The following is an 18,062-nucleotide window of genomic DNA, read 5'->3' as shown; positions in this document are numbered from 1 at the left end:
CCTTGACAGTCCTGAAATTTCATTTTACAGTATCTATAAACTATAAACTCTATAAGCAACTAATATTAATATGCATTGTGGAGATCACCAATTTCTTAATTGTCTTTACAACAACCATAATGCATAATTTTGTAATGTTTTCTTGTTTCAGGGTTTCTGACTGGAGGGCATGTTCTACGTCTTTTCCATGGGCACATGGATGAATGTTTAACAATTCCTGCTGCTGAGCAGGGCGCTGACCAGAGAGGGTCAGATATAAAACCATATGCTACTGTAATGTAAACAATTGAATGTAATTTAATTGTAACAGCGAATCTACACCACACTCAATCTTTTCTTGCTTTGCATGATTTTTCAGAAATGCACACTACGAAGGTGGAGCCGTATGCAGCCATGCCAGATCTCTGTGGAGGCTGGAGCCTCTTCGCATTGGGTTGGTGCTATTTGTATACATCAAGAGCATTAACAAGCAGAAAATACGTTTTTTTTTTCTTTTGAGCTGATGTTCAACCTGTACACAGGTGGAGTGGTAGCCACATGAAGTGGGGTCAATCCTTCAGGGTGCGTCACATCACCACAGGCAGGTATCTGTGTCTGGATGAAGAGAAAGGACTCCTGCTTGTGGATGCGGAAAAAGCAAATACAAAGAACTCTGCTTTCTGCTTTCGTGCTTCAAAGGTCTGTATACTGCTCTCTCAGCTTTATACCTTACTCTCTGAGAGGTTGCCCCTTTGAAAATATTTTCTAACAATCTTTGATGTCAAACATCATGTGACTGAGTAGGAGAAGACGGAGGTGGCTCAGAAACGTGATGTGGAGGGAATGGGCATCCCAGAGATCAAGTATGGAGAGTCCATGTGCTTTGTGCAGCATGTCTCTACCAGCCTGTGGCTCACATATGCCTCGGTGGATGCCAAGTCTGCTCGGCTGGGGCCTCTGAAAAGGAAGGTATGAGTATTAATCACAGGTGCACTACTGTTTAAAAGTTTGGGGTCACTATGATGTTTGTTTTGTTTGTTTGAAAGAAATTAATGTTTGTATTCTTCCAAAAAAGAATTTTACTGACTTTAGATGTTTCAATCTAGTCAGGCCTAAAACTGCACAATTCACAGATTTTACCAGTGCTAATATGTGTGTTTCTTTTTCTTAGGCTATACTGCATCAGGAGGGTCACATGGATGATGCTTTGACCGTGGCTCGTTCTCAAACAGCAGAATCTCAAGCTGCTAGAATGATCTATAGCACAACAGGACTCTTCACTCAGTTCATTAAGTATGAAAAAATTCATAAACCAGCATATGATGGATTAAGCTGGTCTACTAGGATGAAAGACAAACAAGTGTCCAAAAGCCATCAAAACAGACCAGCCTAACCATTTTATGCAGAAATGGAGACCAGATAAATCAGCTTAGCACCATTAATGCTGATTTAATAAAAATGTGTTGTTTTTATCAAGGGCAATATCAGGGTATAATATTTATTTGTTGATTTGTGTTGTCTGACAGGGGTCTGGACACTCTGAGAGGAAAGAGTAAATCTCCAAACCCATCGTCCCCGTCTTTGCCTCTAGATGCTGTGGTTCTGTCCTTGCAGGATCTTATCTTCTATTTCCGCCCTCCAGAGGAGGAACTGGAACATGAGGAAAAGCAGACCAAACTGCGCTCCTTAAGGAACCGACAGAATCTATTCCAAGAAGAGGTTAGATGTTTTTAAAGTTTCTTATGCTCATCAAGGAAGCATTTATTTGATCAAAAATACAGAAAAATATGTTATTTTGTGAAATATTATTGCAATTTAAAATAACAGTTTTCTATTTTAATAAACTTTAAAATATAATTTATTCCTGTGAAGCAAAGCTGTGTTTTCAGCATCATTTCTCCAGTCTTCCGTGTCACATGATCTTACAAAAATCATTCTGAACTGCTAATTTATAATCAATGTTAGAAACAGTTGTGCTGCTTAATATCTTTTGGAACATGTTATACTTTTTCAGGAAACTTATGAATAAAAGTTAAAAAGAACTTTTAATTCGAAATAGAATTTTGTGTTACAATTACCATTCAAAGGTTTTGGGGTCAGTAAATTTTTCCTTCGTTTTGTTTTAGTAAAGACTTATACTGTTCTTTTGAACTTTTTATTCATCAATGAATGCTGAAACAAGTATCACAGGTTCACAGCAACGCTGATGATAAATCAGCATATTAGAAAGATTTCTAAAGGATCATGTGACACTGAAGACTGGAGTAATGGTCTGATGAAAATTCAGTGGTGCATCACAATCAATATTAGAAATGGCAATACTGTTTCACAATATTACTGATTTTTCTGTATTTTTGAACAAATTAATGCAGCCTAGGGACTCCTTTAAAAAACATTCAATGTCTTATTGATCCCAAACTTTTAAACGGCAGTGTATACAAATCCAAATAAATATTTCAAATTAATTTATACTAATTCATGTATTATCTTTACATTCACTGCAAATAACTTTTACAAAACAACATACACATATAAATACCAAAGTCTGCTTTGTTGTATAGGGCATGATCAGTCTCGTATTGGACTGTGTTGATCGACTGAATTTCTACAACACTTCGGCCCACTTCTCAGAATTTGCTGGGGAGGAAGCAGGAGATTACTGGAAAGAGATAGTCAACTTGTTTTATGAGCTGCTAGGTATGGATGTGTTCACTCATTGTTGTCACACTGATGCGCTTAAAGGAGAAGTTCACTTCCAGAAGAAAAATTTACAGACAACTTACTCACCCCCTTGTCATTCAAGATGTTCATGTCTTTCTTTCTTCAGTCATAAAGAAATTATGTTGTTTGAGGAAAACATTTTAGGATTTCTCTCCGTATAGTGGACTTCTATGGTGCCCCTGAGTTTGAACTTCCAAAATGCAGTTTAAATGCAGCTTCAAAGGGCTCTAAATGATCCTAGTCATGGAAGAAGGGTGTTACCTAGCAAAACAATCAGTTATAAAAATAAAAAAAGACAATTTATATACTTTTTTAACCTCAGATGCTGGTCTTGCCTAGCTCTGCGTCAACTTTGCGTATTCTGGTTTAGGACAGTTAGAGTAGGTTGAAAAAGTCCCATCTCATTTTCTTTTTCAACTTCAAAATCGTCCTACATCACTGTTTTACCTTTTTTTGTAAAGGGCATTTGATCTTTGCACGTTCACTTTGTAAGTTTGAAAATAAGATGGAAGTTTTTCAACCTACCCTAACTGTCTTAAACTGACTGGAAGTTGACGCTGAGCTAGACAAAAAGAGCATTTGAGGTTAAAAAGTATATAAATTGTCTTTTTTTTTTCTTTAGAAATTAACCGATCGTTTTGCTAGATAAGACCCTTCTTCTTTGGCTGGGATGGTTTAGAGCCCTTTAAAGCTGCATTTAAACTGCATTTTGGAAGTTCAAACTCAAGGGCACCATAGAAGTCCACTATATGGAGAGAAATCCTAATTTTTTTTTCATAAAAAAACATAATTTGTTTACGACTGAAGAAAGAAAGACATGAACATCTTGGATGACAAGGGTGTGTGTAAATTACCTGTAAATTTTTGTTTTGGAAGTTGACTTCTCTTTTTTAATAATTTACTGTTTTCATTGTTTTTAGAAAAATGTAATGCCCTTGCCAATTTTTTTTCTATAGCATCTCTGATCAGAGGAAACAGGGCAAACTGTGCTTTGTTCTGTGATAATCTCGACTGGTTGGTCAGCAAACTGGACCGTTTAGAGGCGTCCTCAGGTAGGAAGCCATAATTAATTTAAAACTACAAATTGAGGCCTTTATTTAAGAAGTTTAATTCATGATATATATTTTTTAGGATTATTTGATAATAGAACATTCATCAACATTTATTTGAAATAGAACTCTTTCCATTTTTTTTTTTTTTTTAAATCTTTTAAATGATAATGTATATTGGCGTATTTTAATTGCCAGGCATTCTGGAGGTGCTGTATTGTATCCTTATTGAAAGCCCTGAGGTGCTTAACATCATCCAGGAGAACCACATCAAATCTATCATTGCGCTTTTGGACAAACATGGACGCAATCACAAGGTTGATATCTTTTTGTAATCAAGATTGAAACTTTTGTGGACTATGTCTTAAATCGTATCTTACCACCTGATCTGTTGTGGCTTTTCTTTGTAGGTTCTTGATGTCCTCTGCTCTTTATGCGTGTGTAACGGTGTTGCCGTGAGGTCCAATCAGAATCTGATCACTGAGAATCTGCTTCCGGGGCGTGATCTCCTCCTGCAGACCAACATCATCAATTATGTTACCAGGTCTGACTCAGTACAACGTTAATGATATATAAAAAAAGATTTGTTTGCCATCTAGAGCTCATGTTTGATGTTTTGCAGTATGAGACCCAACATTTTTCTTGGCACATGTGAAGGCTCTACACAATACAAAAAGTGGTACTACGAGTTAATCGTAGACCATGTGGAGTCATTCCTGACTGCTCAGGCATGTCACATTCGTGTTGGCTGGGCTCTGACTGAGGGTTACAGCCCATACCCTGGAGGAGGAGAGGGATGGGGAGGCAATGGAGTTGGAGATGATCTTTACTCGTATGCCTTTGATGGGCTACAACTGTGGTCAGGTGAGGTTTGCCTTCCTCCATCTGTTCCAGCACACTAATATCCCACTGAGCTCACCACATTATGCTCTCGTCAGGTCGCGTACCACGTCACGTGTCCTCATCCAATCCACACATTCTCGCTGCTGGAGATGTAGTGAGCTGCTGTTTGGATCTAAGCGTTCCCAGCATCTCCTTTCGGATCAATGGACATCCAGTTCAAGGCATGTTTGAGAACTTCAACCTGGATGGTCTCTTTTTCCCTGTGGTTAGCTTCTCAGCTGGGATCAGGTGAGAGCCAAGCTTTTAATTTCAACTAATGTTGATGTTAAACCTAAATTAAGGGGTCTAGTCTTGTTCTTGGAGGGCCGATATGCAGTAGAGTTTAGCTGTTATATAACTGAACAAGCTAATGAAGGTCTTTAGAATCACAAGAAACTTCCAGGCAAATGTGATAATGTTAAAATCTGCAGGAATATGGCCTTCCAGCAGTAGGGGTGGACTAATTCAAAAATGCTTTCAATTTTTTTTATTTTGTTTTGTTTTTTCATCACAGAGTTCGGTTTCTTCTTGGTGGACGGCATGGAGACTTCAAATTCCTTCCTCCTCCTGGTTATGCCCCATGCTATGAGGCAGTTCTGCCCAAAGATAGACTGCGTATTGAGCCTATTAAAGAGTATAAGCATGATTTTAATGGGGTCCGGAACCTTTTGGGCCCGACACAGTCTCTTTCCCACACTGCCTTCACTCCTTACCCGGTGGACACTGTGCAGGTAGGATTTCATAACATGTAGTTAAAGGAATTTACTAATAAAATTACCTGTGCTGTATTGATTTTGCTAAATTATTTCTGCAGATTGTGCTTCCTCCTCATCTAGAGCGGATTAGAGAGAAACTGGCTGAGAACAGCCATGAGCTGTGGGCTGTCACTCGAATTGAGCAGGGATGGACCTATGGACCGGTGAGTTTATGAAAACATAAAATAAAGATATAATTAGATTATTAGGGCCCGAGCACTACAGTGCGAGGACCCTATTGGAATTGCTCCGTTTATTAGGGCCCGAGCCCAAAAGGGCGAAGGCCCTATTGTTCTTCCTATTGTTTTTCTAAGGATTATTATTATTATTATTTCATCAATGTTTTGAGTAATTTCGGGGCCCTTAACATACACGAAAACTCTTGAAACTTTGCACACACATTGGAACCTGCGGCCATCAGGGCCGGACCAACTTTGACATGGGGGGGTCACCTGGGGGGGGGCGTGGCACAGCATGAAAAAAAAATACATTTGAGGGACTCTGGAGCGCACACCGGTTGACCTACAGTTATCAAAATTCATACACATATACACCTCATCGGGCTGAAAAACTTTCATGCTCAAAGTCAGTGCTTCACCCTACAGGAAGTCAGCTATTCAGGGATGTCTAAAAAGCGCATGCAATGGAATTTGAAATACTCCTCCTAGACCTTTCCACCGATGGCCACCAAACTCGGTCAGCATGATCTCAAGACATTGGGGACGCAAAATTGCCAGGGGATTTTTGATATCTCGAACGGTTTGGCCGTGGCGGGGCGACAAAGTTATGGCGAGAAATGAGAAACAGGAAGTGTCTAATAACTTTAACACACTTTGTCTGATTTTGACCAAACTTCAGCAGTTTGTTCATCTTATGATGCCGATCACAGAGATGTGACTATTAGGAGTCAAAGTTATAGCGCCACCAACTGGCAACACAAAGCGCAACATTTTCTAAATGCTTTTAAATCAACCTCTTAATTTTACTCAATTTGCTTCAAACTTCATCTCAATAATGTTGAAACACGGCCGAAGAGAATCTGTGAATTGCATTATCGATAACTTTTATCATGTTGCCATGGCAATGTGTCAAACTTTAACTTTAGTTTTTTGTGTTTTGAAGCCACTTAAAATACTCAGAATTTCATGAAACTTCACACACACATCTGTATTAATGATATTTAGACACTGATAAAAGCCCATAAATGGGCGTGGAGCAGGCGCTCCATAGCGCCACCTTTTGACAAAAGTTGGGGGTTTAGTTTGTCCTACAGTCACCAAACTCGGTACATATATTGATCTCATCAAGCCAGAAACATTTCTAATTTACACCCATTAGCTACGATCAACAGGAAGTCGGCTATTTTGATTTGAATGTGGATATTTGGAAAAATCAGGCTGTGGAATTTTATATACTTCTCTCAGGAAAACCAACCAATTCACACCAAACTTTTTTGACATGTTGCCAACATTCTGAAGATTCTAAATTGCGAGCAGATTTAGGATATCTTGAACGGTGTTGATGTGGTGATTGATTGAAATCGGAGTAAAACAAGATAGCCGTAATTTTATTATATCTTTAAAGTGCAGCATCCAAAGTCTTTGAAACTTTTTTCATACAGACTACTAGTCATTCTGATCAGACACCGTTCATTTCATAATTATACAAAGATCTATGAATTAACGAAAATTAAAAAACAAATCTGATCCCTCTCTGCTCTGCACTTATGTGTGTGCGTGGTAAGTGGGTGTGTGTTTGTTGAGTGTTAGGGTGAGAGTGGGGAGGGGGGATGGGTGGAAAGAGAGAGTCAGAGAGGAGGAGATAGAAGGGAATATTTAAACTCTTGGTTGTTTATTCATTAGGATGTGAATTAGGGCTGGGTATTGTCACCAATTTGGCAATTCGATTCGATTGTTATTTTTATGGTTTCGATTCGATTATATTCGATTCGATATCGATTAGCTATCAATATTTCATTTAAAATGTTAGTTTTGCAGACATGGGATCACTATTTTGATATAAATCCTGGTAACTTAAAACTCCCCTACTTAAGTTTATTACTGAAATACACATCTACATTAATAATAGGGTGCACACAGTTGTTTATTTTAAACAACTTTTATTTTAAATGAATACTGTAACAAGAAGTCATAAATATGTGCATCCAATGTACACCATGTAAACAAACTGCAAAATGCACATTACTGTAAAAAAATAAAAAGACTAAATGTGCAACAGTGAAATCTATTAAGAACTTCAAACATGTTTAAGAAATATTTTTTTTTTCTAAATTCAAATCAGGCCCATCATAAAGCCCTTGTCTGCATATACAAAACATTCTAACTGTCCATAAAACTAACATATTTAGTTTGATCTATAACTATAATATTTTTTGATCACCAGATTTTTTTTTTTTGCAAAAAATTTACACCCATTAGCTACGACCAACAGGAAGTCAGCTAATTTGATTTGAATGTGGATTTTTGGAAAAATATAGCTGAATAAATTCATATCACTCATAGCAGAATCAGACAGTGCACACCAAACTTTGTCAACATGATGCCAAGATACTGAAGATGTTAAAATGTGAACGGCTTTGGGATATCTTGAACGGTGTTGATGTGGTGATTTATGAAAGTAACAGTAAAGAAGATGGAGAGTTATTTCCATATATCTTTAAATTGCATTATTCTAACTCATCAAAACTTTTTACATATAAAGAACAAGAAATTCTTAGGAAATACGTGTAGTTTCAAAATGTTATCATGCTCAGAGGCCCCAAAAACATTAAAAGTGTCATATAAATTGTCAGATTAAAGCTCTAGTACCAGGGATGAACACTAGAGGTCCTCATAAGATAAGGAATCGTTTGAACAATAATGCTATTTAGCTCATTCTCAGTGTATAAGAATGAAAATAATCCATAGAATCAGTTGATATATAATGTACTGTCAGTGTACTTTTACATAATTATTTTGTATAGGTGCTTAAAGAGCATTAAAATCTTTTTTTAATCTTTTAAGGAAAAATTATATGATTTATATACATATATACAATCTCACTGATAGAATAAAAAATCTTATAAGTATGACACTATACTGCTCAGTTCACTTAATTAGAATGAGAAACAAATACATCAACTAAGTTAATATGTATTTATTTTTAATATATTTGTTTATAATTATTTCACAGATGCTTATAGATCATTAAAATAATATTTAAAAATGGTTGTAGATCATAAAACATGGTAACTATTTAAAATAGGGTCTCTTTTGTTAACAATGGTTAATGAACTAACACACGAACGAACAACGAACAATATGTTTGTACTCGATTTTCTTCAAACTTCATCAGAATGATGTAAAAACACGGCCGATGAGAGTCTATAAAGGCGTCTCTGATGCATCAAATGCTGTTGCCATGGCAAATAAATAAAAATACAAAATACATTCAAATATTTGTTTCCTGTGTTTTTGAGGCAGATAGCGTGCCTAGAATTTCATTTTCCATTTTCAATTTTCAATTATTTATTATATATTTAAAGGGCAGCATCCTAACTCTTTGAAACTTTTTTCATACAAATAACTATTCATTCTGATCAAACACAGTTCATTTCATAATTATACAAAACTCCACGAATGAAAGAAAATTAAAAAACATCTGATCTCACTCTGCTCTGCACTCTATGTGTGTGGTAAGTGGCTGAGTGTAAGGAGGGGGGATGGGTGGCAAGAGAAAGAGTCAGAGAGGAGGAGAGACAGTAAGGGTTAGTCCAAAGGGTTACTGTGAATGCATGTGCCAACTGGGCACCGTTTTCCTGATGCTATCGGGATGGCGACTGCCAGACGGCGAGGGCCCGGTCAACGCTGCTCGCAGCTTTAATTATTAGGGCCCGAGCCCAAAAGGGCGAAGGCCCTATTGTTCTTCTAAGGATTCTTATTTGTTTTTGTTTTTTTTATTAGGGCCCGAGCCCAAAAGGGCGAAGGCCCTATTGTTCTTCTAAGGATTCTTATTTGTTTTTTTTTTTTTTTTTTTTTTTTTTTGTTTTTTTTTTTTCAACCGTTGGGGCACTTTTGGGGGCCTTAACATACTCAAAAACTCTTGAAAATTTGCACACACGTCGGAATCTGCCGTCGTCCGGACGCCACAGAGGCTGGGACCCGGGCGTGGTTCAGGGCCTCTACAGCGCCCCCTGGAACACAGTTTGAAAACTTGATGTACTGCACACACATACTTGCGCGTATTGATATGAAACTCGGTACACATATAGAACTCATCGAGCTGAACAACTTTTGTACTCTATGTCATGGGCTCCACGCAACAGGAAGTGAGATATTTAGGGCTGTTTAAAAAGCGCATGCTCTGGAATTTAACGTACTCCTCCCAGGATTTCTATAGGATTGTCACCAAACTCGGTCAGCATGATCTCAAGACATTGGGGACGCTAAATTGCGAGGGGATTTTTGATATCTCGAACGGTTTGGCCGTGGCAAGGCGACAAAGTTATGGCGAGAAATGAGAAACAGGAAGTGTCTAATAACTGTTGCACACATTGCCTGATTCTGATGAAACTTCACCAGTTTGTTCCTTGTATGATGCCGATTCCATAAATGTGACTATTATGAGTCAAAGTTATAGCGCCACCAACTGGCAGCAGGAAACGTGTCATTTTCAAAATGCTTTGAAATCAGCCTCTTAATTTTAATCGATTTTCTTTAAACTTCATCAAAATCATGTCAAAACACGGCCAATAAGAATATGTAAAGGGGTCGATGATAAATCAAATGCTGTTGCCATGGCAACGTGTCAAACTTTAAAATTACATTCCTGTCTTTTCGAGGCAGATAACATGCTTAGAATTTCATGAAACTCAACACACACATCAATATTAATGATAGTTAGACACTGGCAAAAGGTCATAAATGGGCGTGGAGCAGGCACTCTATAGCGCCATCTTTTGACAAAAGTTGGGGGGTTAGTTTTTCCTACAGTCACCAAACTCTGTACATATATTGTTCTCATCAATCTGGACAACTTTCTAAATCAAACTCATTAGCTAAGACCAACAGAAAGCCGGCTATTTTGATTTGAAGGTGGATTTTTTGAAAAATCAGGTAGTAAACAAATTCACACTACTCCTAAGAACAACCAGCTGTTCACACCAAACTTTTTTTAACATGAAGAGAAGATTCTGAAGATGTTAAATTGCGAGCGGATTTTGGATATCTCGAACGGTGTTGACGTGGTGATTTTTTAAAGATGTAGTAAAAAACATAACCCTAATTTTTTATATCTTTAAAGTGCAGCATCCAAACTCTTTAAAACTTTTTTCACACAGAGATCTAATCATTCTGAGCAAGTGCTGGAAATATAAATTTTATACAACCTTCAATGAATTAAAGAAAATTAAAAAAATAACTCAGAAACCTGCTGTCACTCTGGTGAATGTCTCTACAGTATGTGTGTGCGTTCAGTCAGGCACAGAGAAGCTCATTATTGCAGGGGGGAGGGGTGAGAGGCAGAGAGGGTGACAGAGTAGAGAGCCATCCTACAGACCATCTTTGAACAAAAAATGCACATATGTATTGTAATTACATAAATATGTCTGATCTTTGAGAGTCTGATATTTTGAGAAAATATAAAGGGTCACTAAGTCTTTCATTGTTCGTATTTTGCAGTTGTTGTTTTTCATTTATTTTTTTACTTAACTGTACCATGAACTTGTCCTATTCAGTCACATAGCAAAAGATTTAAAAAATACAACTTTTTAGCATGATCAATTTATCTTCATTGATAGACAATATTTGCATAGTGTTATTTATTGAATATAAAATAATAATAATAAAAAATTAAGACAGACTTTGACAACAAAACAAACGTTACTGTTATCTCTTCAAAACATCTGAAAACCATCATTTTAAGATCAGTTATATATATATCACCCCGTTAAAATACTCAACTTGATTTTTAAAGATATTTTGAAAGAATGAAGCGTTTATAGAGCACTTTATTGTGTATTGCTGTACACCCACATGAACTGTGTTCATGTTCATGTTAATCCACAGTACATAAACTTTATATGAATACTTTTTTTAGCTTAATATTAATTAACATTAATAAATGCTATTTATTTATTGGTCATGTTAACTAATATAGTTAATTTTAACAAATGAAACTGGATGGCAACATTTTATATTTTGTGTGTATGTGTCTGTGTGTTGATTTTAAAGTCTAACCCTTTCAATTCTGTAAACTTAAAATCCAAACTAGCAGAGAGTTACTGTGAATGCATGTGCCAACTGGGCACCATTTTCCTTATTGATTCTTAGTTATGTAGCGCTTAAGAGTGATGTCTTGTAACAGGAGGAGTCACCAGCAAAGCAATATCCACACAAAACTTGTACAGATAGGTAACAATGACATTTAAGCAGAAGTGGTGGACGTAAAGCAAGCAATAATAACATTTTGTTATCATCATGAATCATGTTCTTATCGTCATCATCAGAGTATAGGGAAAATTTTGCATATTGGTTCACAGTTGGCATTATCTGAAGTCCTTGCATTGATTGCATTTAATTAAATCAACATTATATTTGGTCAGTCTGATCTTGAGGCCTTAGAGATGTTAAATTGTGAAGATCTTGAGTTTTCATTGAGTTGTTATAACTTAGCCATAAAATGTCTGATCTGCCACAAAATTCACAGGTTTGGTAAGAGTCCTGGCCTGAAGACACCTAAAGACTAATATTCAGATATTATCATAGCGCCACTTGTTGGCAGCAGGATATATCATATCTTTCACTAACTCAAACATACCAAGGTCAATCTGCACCAAACTTCATATGTTTGATAATAGTGCTGGCCTGAACACATCTACATGCCAATAATCAGTTACAGGCATAGCGCCACCATCTGGCAGCGGCAAGTTTGGCACATTTAAATGACTTATGACATATTTTTTCTATATTTACTGTTTTAAAAGCATACTGCCCACCGTTTGCTGATTTCCTGAAGCCACCAGTCGGCGGTGAGCCCAGGTGCGAGGGCCCGTTCATCGCTGCTTGCAGCTTTAATTTGTTTTTTTTTTTATTTTTATTAGGGCCCGAGCCCAAAAGGGCGAAGGCCCTATTGTTTTTCTAAGGATTATTATTATTATTATTATTATTATTATTATTATTATTATTATTTTTTTTTCAATGTTTTGGGGGATTTCGGGGGCCTTAACATACACGAAAACTCTTGAAACTTTGCACACACATTGGAACCTGCGGCCATCAGGGCCGGACAGACTTTGACATGGGGGGGTCACCTGGGGGGGGGCATGGCACAGCGTTAAAAATTGCGACTTTTGAAGGGCTCTGGAGCGCACAACGGTTGATCTACAGTCACCAAAATTCATACACATATAGACCTCATCGGGCCGAACAAATTTCACACTCATAGTCCGTGCTTCGCCAAACAGGAAGTCGGCTATTCAGGGATGTCTAAAAAGTGCATGCAATGGAATTTGAAATACTCCTACTAGGCCTTTCCACCGATTGCCACCAAACTCGGTCAGCATGATCTCAAGACATTGGGGACGCAAAATTGCCAGGGGATTTTTGATATCTCGAACGGTTTGACCGTGACGGGGCGACAAATTTATGGCGAGAAATGAGAAACAGGAAGTGCCTAATAACTTTGACATACTTTGTCTGATTTTGACCAAACTTCAGCAGTTTGTTCATCGTCTGATGCCGATCACAGAGATGTGACTATTATGAGTCAAAGTTATAGCGCCACCAACTGGCAGCAGAAAGCGTGACGTTTTTGAAACGCTTTAAACTCAGCCTCTTAATTTTACTCAATTTGCTTCAAACTTCATCACAATAATGTCAAAACACGACCGATAAGAATCTGTGAAGGGCGTTATCCATAACTTTTATCATGTTGCCATGGCAACGTGTCAAACTTTAACTTTAGTTTTTTGTGTTTTTGAGCCACTTAAAATGCTTAGAATTTCATGAAACTCAACACACACATCTGTATTAATGACAGTTAAACACTGATAAAAGCCCATAAATGGGCGTGGAGCAGGCGCTCCATAGCGCCACCTTTTGACAAAAGTTGGGGGGTTACTTTGTCCTACAGTCACCAAACTCGGTACATATATTGGACTCATCAAGCCGGACAACTTTCTAATTTACACCCATTAGCTACGACCAACAGGAAGTCAGCTATTTTTATTTATATATGGATTTTTGGAAAAATCAAGCTGTGGAATTTGAAATACTCCTCCTAGACCTTTCCACCGATGGCCACCAAACTCAGTCAGCATGATCTCAAGATATTGGGAATGCAAAATTGCCAGGGGATTTTTGCTATCTCGAACGGTTTGGCCGTGGCAGGGCGACAAATTATGGCGAGAAATGAGAAACAGGAAATGTCTAATAATTTTGACACACTTTAGCTGATTTTGACCAAACTTAAGCAGTTTGTTCGTCGTATGATACCGATCACAGAGATGTGACTATTATGAGTCAAAGTTATAGCGCCACCAACTGGCAGCAGGAAGTGTGTTGCTTGCAAAACGCTTTTAAATCAACCTCTTTATTTTACTCAATTTGCTTCAAACTTCATCAGAATAATATCAAAACACGGCCGATGAGAATCTGTGAAGGGGTCCTTGATACATCAAATGCTGTTGCCATGGCAACATGTCAAACTTTAACATTTGTTTCCTGTGTTTTTAAATATAGCTGTGAATAAATTAATATCACTCATAGCAGAATCAGACAGTTCACAGCAAACTTTGTCAACATGATGCCAAGGTACTGAAGATGTTAAATTGTGAACGGCTTTGGGACATCTTGAACGGTGTTGATGTGGTGATTTATGAAAGTAACAATAAAAAAGATGAACAGTTATTTTCATATATCTTTAAATTGCATTATTCTAACTCATCAAAACTTTTTACATATAAACAACAAGAAATTCTTAGGAAATACGTGTAGTTTCAAAATGTTATCATGCTCAGAGGCCCCAAAAACATTAAAAGTGTCACATAAATTTGTCAGATTAAAGCTCTAATACCAGGGATGAACACTAGAGGTCCTCATAAGATAAGGAATCGTTTGACCTCTAATGCTATTTAGCTCATTCTCAGTGTATAAGAATGAAAATAATCCATAGAATCAGTTGATATAGACTGTACTGTCAGTGTACTTTTACATAATTATTTTGTATAGGTGCTTAAAGAGCATTAAAATCTTTTTTTAATCTTTTAAGGAAAAATTATATGATTTATATACATATATACAATCTCACTGATAGAATAAAAAATCTTATAAGTATGACACTATACTGCTCAGTTTACTTAATTAGAATGAGAAACAAATACATCAACTAAGTTAATATGTATTTATTTTTAATATATTTGTTTATAATTATTTCACAGATGCTTATAGATCATTAAAATAATATTAAAAAATGGATGTAGATCATAAAACATGGTAACTATTTAAAATAGGGTCTCTTTTGTTAACATTAGTTAATGAACTAACACACGAACGAACAACGAACAATATTTTTGTACTCGATTTTCTTCAAACTTCATCAGAATGATGTAAAAACACGGCCGATGAGGGTCTGTAAAGGCGTCCCTGATGCATCAAATGCTGTTGCCATGGCAAATAAATAAAAATACAAAATACATTCAAATATTTGTTTCCTGTGTTTTTGAGGCAGATAGCGTGCCTAGAATTTCATTTTCCATTTTCAATTTTCAATGATTTATTATATATTTAAAGTGCAGCATCCTAACTCTTTGAAACTTTTTTCATACAAATAACTATTCATTCTGATTAAACACAGTTCATTTCATAATTATACAAAACTCCACGAATGAAAGAAAATTAAAAAACAAATCTGATCTCACTCTGCTCTGCACTCTATGTGTGTGTTTGTGTGGTAAGTGGCTGAGTGTAAGGAGGTGGGATGGGTGGTAAGAGAAAGAGTCAGACAGGAGGAGAGACAGTTAGGGTTAGTCCAAAGGGTTATTGTGAATGCATGTGCCAACTGGGCACCGTTTTCCAGATGCTATCAGTATGGCGACTGCCAGACGGCGAGGGCCCGGTCAACGCTGCTTGCAGCTTTAATTTTTATTTTTTTTCAACCGTTGGGGCACTTTTGGGTGCCTTAACATACTCAAAAACTCTTGAAAATTTGCACACACGTTGGAATCTGCCGTCGTCCGGACGCCACAGAGGCTGGGACCCGGGCGTGGTTCAGGGCCTCTACAGCGCCCCCTGGAACATAGTTTGAAAACTTGATGTACTGCGCACACATACTTGCACGTATTGATATGAAACTCGGTACACATATAGATCTCACTGAGCCAAACAACTTTTGTACTCTATGTCATGGGCTGAACGCAACAGGAAGTGAGATATTTAGGGCTGTTTAAAAAGCGCATGCTCTGGAATTTAACGTACTCCTCCCAGGGTTTCCATAGGATTGTCACCAAACTCGGTCAGCATGATCTCAAGACATTGGGGACGCTAAATTGCGAGGGGATTTTTGATATCTCGAACGGTTTGGCCGTGGCAAGGCGACAAAGTTATGGCGAGAAATGAGAAACAGGAAGTGTCTAATTACTGTTGCACACATTGCTTGATTCTTATGAAACTTCACCAGTTTGTTTGTTGTATGATGCCGATTCCATAAATGTGACTATTATGAGTCAAAGTTATAGCGCCACCAACTGGCAGCAGGAAGCGTGTCATTTTCAAAATCCTTTGAAATCAGCCTCTTAATTTTACTTTATTTTCTTTGAACTTCATCAAAATAATGTCAAAACACGGCCGATGAGAATATGTAAAGGGGTCGATGATAAATCAAATACTGTTGCCATGGCAACGTGTCAAACTTTAAAATTTGATTCCTGTCTTTTCGAGGCAGATAACATGCTTAGAATTTCATGAAACTCAACACACACGTCAATATTAATGATAGTTAGACACTGGCAAAAGGTCATAAATGGGCGTGGAGCAGGCACTCTATAGCGCCATCTTTTGACAAAAGTTGGGGGGTTAGTTTTTCCTACAGTCACCAAACTCTGTACATATATTGTTCTCATCAATCTGGACAACTTTCTAAATCAAACTCATTAGCTAAGACCAACAGGAAGCCGGCTATTTTGATTTGAATGTGGATTTTTGGAAAAATCAGGCTGTAAACAAATTCACACTCCTTCTAAGAAAAATAAGGTATTCACACCAAACTTTTTTAACATGAAGAGAAGATTCTGAAGATGTTAAATTGCGAGCGGATTTGGGATATCTTGAACGGTGTTGACGTGTGATTTTTTAAAGATGTAGTAAAAAACATAACCGTAATTTTTTTATATCTTTAAAGTGCAGCATCCAAACTCTTTACAACTTTTTTCACACAGAGATCTTATCATTCTGAGCAAGTGCTGTAAATATAATTTTTTTACAAGCTTCTATGAATTAAAGAAAATTAAAAATCGAAATCAGAAACCTGCTGTCACTCTGGGTCTCTGTGTGTGTGCGTAGTTGAGTCACAGTAAGAGAGACTGAAGGGGGGAGGGGTGAAAGGAAGAGAGAGAGTGAAACCCATTACCCCATTACAATACTCAACTTGATTTTTAAAGATATTTTGAAAGAAAGAAGCGTTTATAGAGCACTTTGTGTATTGCTGTACACCCACATGAACTGTGTTCATGTTCATGTTAATTCACAGAACATAAACTAATGTTAAAATATACTATTTTACCATTAAACAATATATGAATACTTTTTTTGGCTTAAAATTTAAATTAATAAATACTATTTAATTATTGTTCATGTTAACTAATATAGTTAATGTTAACAAATGAAACTGGTTGGCAATTTTATATATTGTGTGCATGTGTCTATGTGTTGATTTTAAAGTTTAACCCTTTCAATTCAGTAAACTTTAATTCCAAACTGGCTGAGGGTTACTGATGCATGTGCCAACTGGGCACCGTTTTCCTAATTGATTCTTTGTTATGTAGCGCTTAAAAGCTATGTCTTATAACAGGAGTCACCTGCAAAGCAATATCCACACACAAATTGAACAGATAGGTAACGATGACATTTAAGCAGAAGTGGTGGACGTAAAACAAGCAATAATAACATTTTGTTATCATCATGAATTACATGTTCTTATCATCATCATCAGAATATAGGGAAAATGTTCCCTATATTGTGAACGGCTTTGGGATATCTTGAACGGTGTTGATGTGGTGATTTATGAAAGTAACAATAAAAAAGATGAAGAGTTATTTTCATATATCTTTAAATTGCATTATTCTTACTCATCAAAACTTTTTACATATAAAGAACAAGAAATTCTTAGGAAATACGTGTAGTTTCAAAATGTTATCATGCTCAGAGGCCCCAAAAACATTAAAAGTGTCAAATAAATTCGTCTGATTAAAGCTCTAATACCAGGGATGAACACTAGAGGTCCTCATAAGATAAGGAATCGTTTGACCTCTAATGCTATTTAGCTCATTGTCAGTGTATAATAATGACAATAATCCATAGAATCAGTTGATATGTACTGTACTGTCAGTGTAATTTTACATAATTATTTTGTATAGGTGCTTAAAGAGCATTAAAAAATTTTTTTTATCTTTTAAGGAAAAATT

The 18,062-nt window shown here is 36.8% G+C and overlaps 1 protein-coding gene across 1 annotated transcript in view; it reads left to right on the top strand.

The window, feature by feature from the left end:
- ryr1a (ryanodine receptor 1a (skeletal)) overlaps positions 1–18,062 on the top strand; it is an 89,341-nt gene that overhangs the window by 6,981 nt on the left and 64,298 nt on the right. The window contains exons 8-21 of the mRNA XM_073829488.1: positions 152–248; positions 359–433; positions 522–678; positions 784–948; positions 1,151–1,272; positions 1,506–1,698; positions 2,541–2,676; positions 3,657–3,752; positions 3,948–4,066; positions 4,160–4,293; positions 4,372–4,613; positions 4,688–4,880; positions 5,146–5,362; positions 5,446–5,550. Of these exons, the coding sequence (XP_073685589.1) occupies positions 152–248; positions 359–433; positions 522–678; positions 784–948; positions 1,151–1,272; positions 1,506–1,698; positions 2,541–2,676; positions 3,657–3,752; positions 3,948–4,066; positions 4,160–4,293; positions 4,372–4,613; positions 4,688–4,880; positions 5,146–5,362; positions 5,446–5,550 (2,051 nt within the window). The remainder of the gene's footprint in view (positions 1–151; positions 249–358; positions 434–521; positions 679–783; positions 949–1,150; positions 1,273–1,505; positions 1,699–2,540; positions 2,677–3,656; positions 3,753–3,947; positions 4,067–4,159; positions 4,294–4,371; positions 4,614–4,687; positions 4,881–5,145; positions 5,363–5,445; positions 5,551–18,062) is intronic.

The sequence above is a fragment of the Garra rufa genome, chromosome 23 (assembly GCF_049309525.1).
Source record: "Garra rufa chromosome 23, GarRuf1.0, whole genome shotgun sequence".
Lineage (NCBI taxonomy): Eukaryota > Metazoa > Chordata > Actinopteri > Cypriniformes > Cyprinidae > Garra > Garra rufa.
The sequence above is the reverse complement of the archived record's forward strand: the minus strand, read 5'-3'. Positions and strand labels throughout refer to the sequence as shown.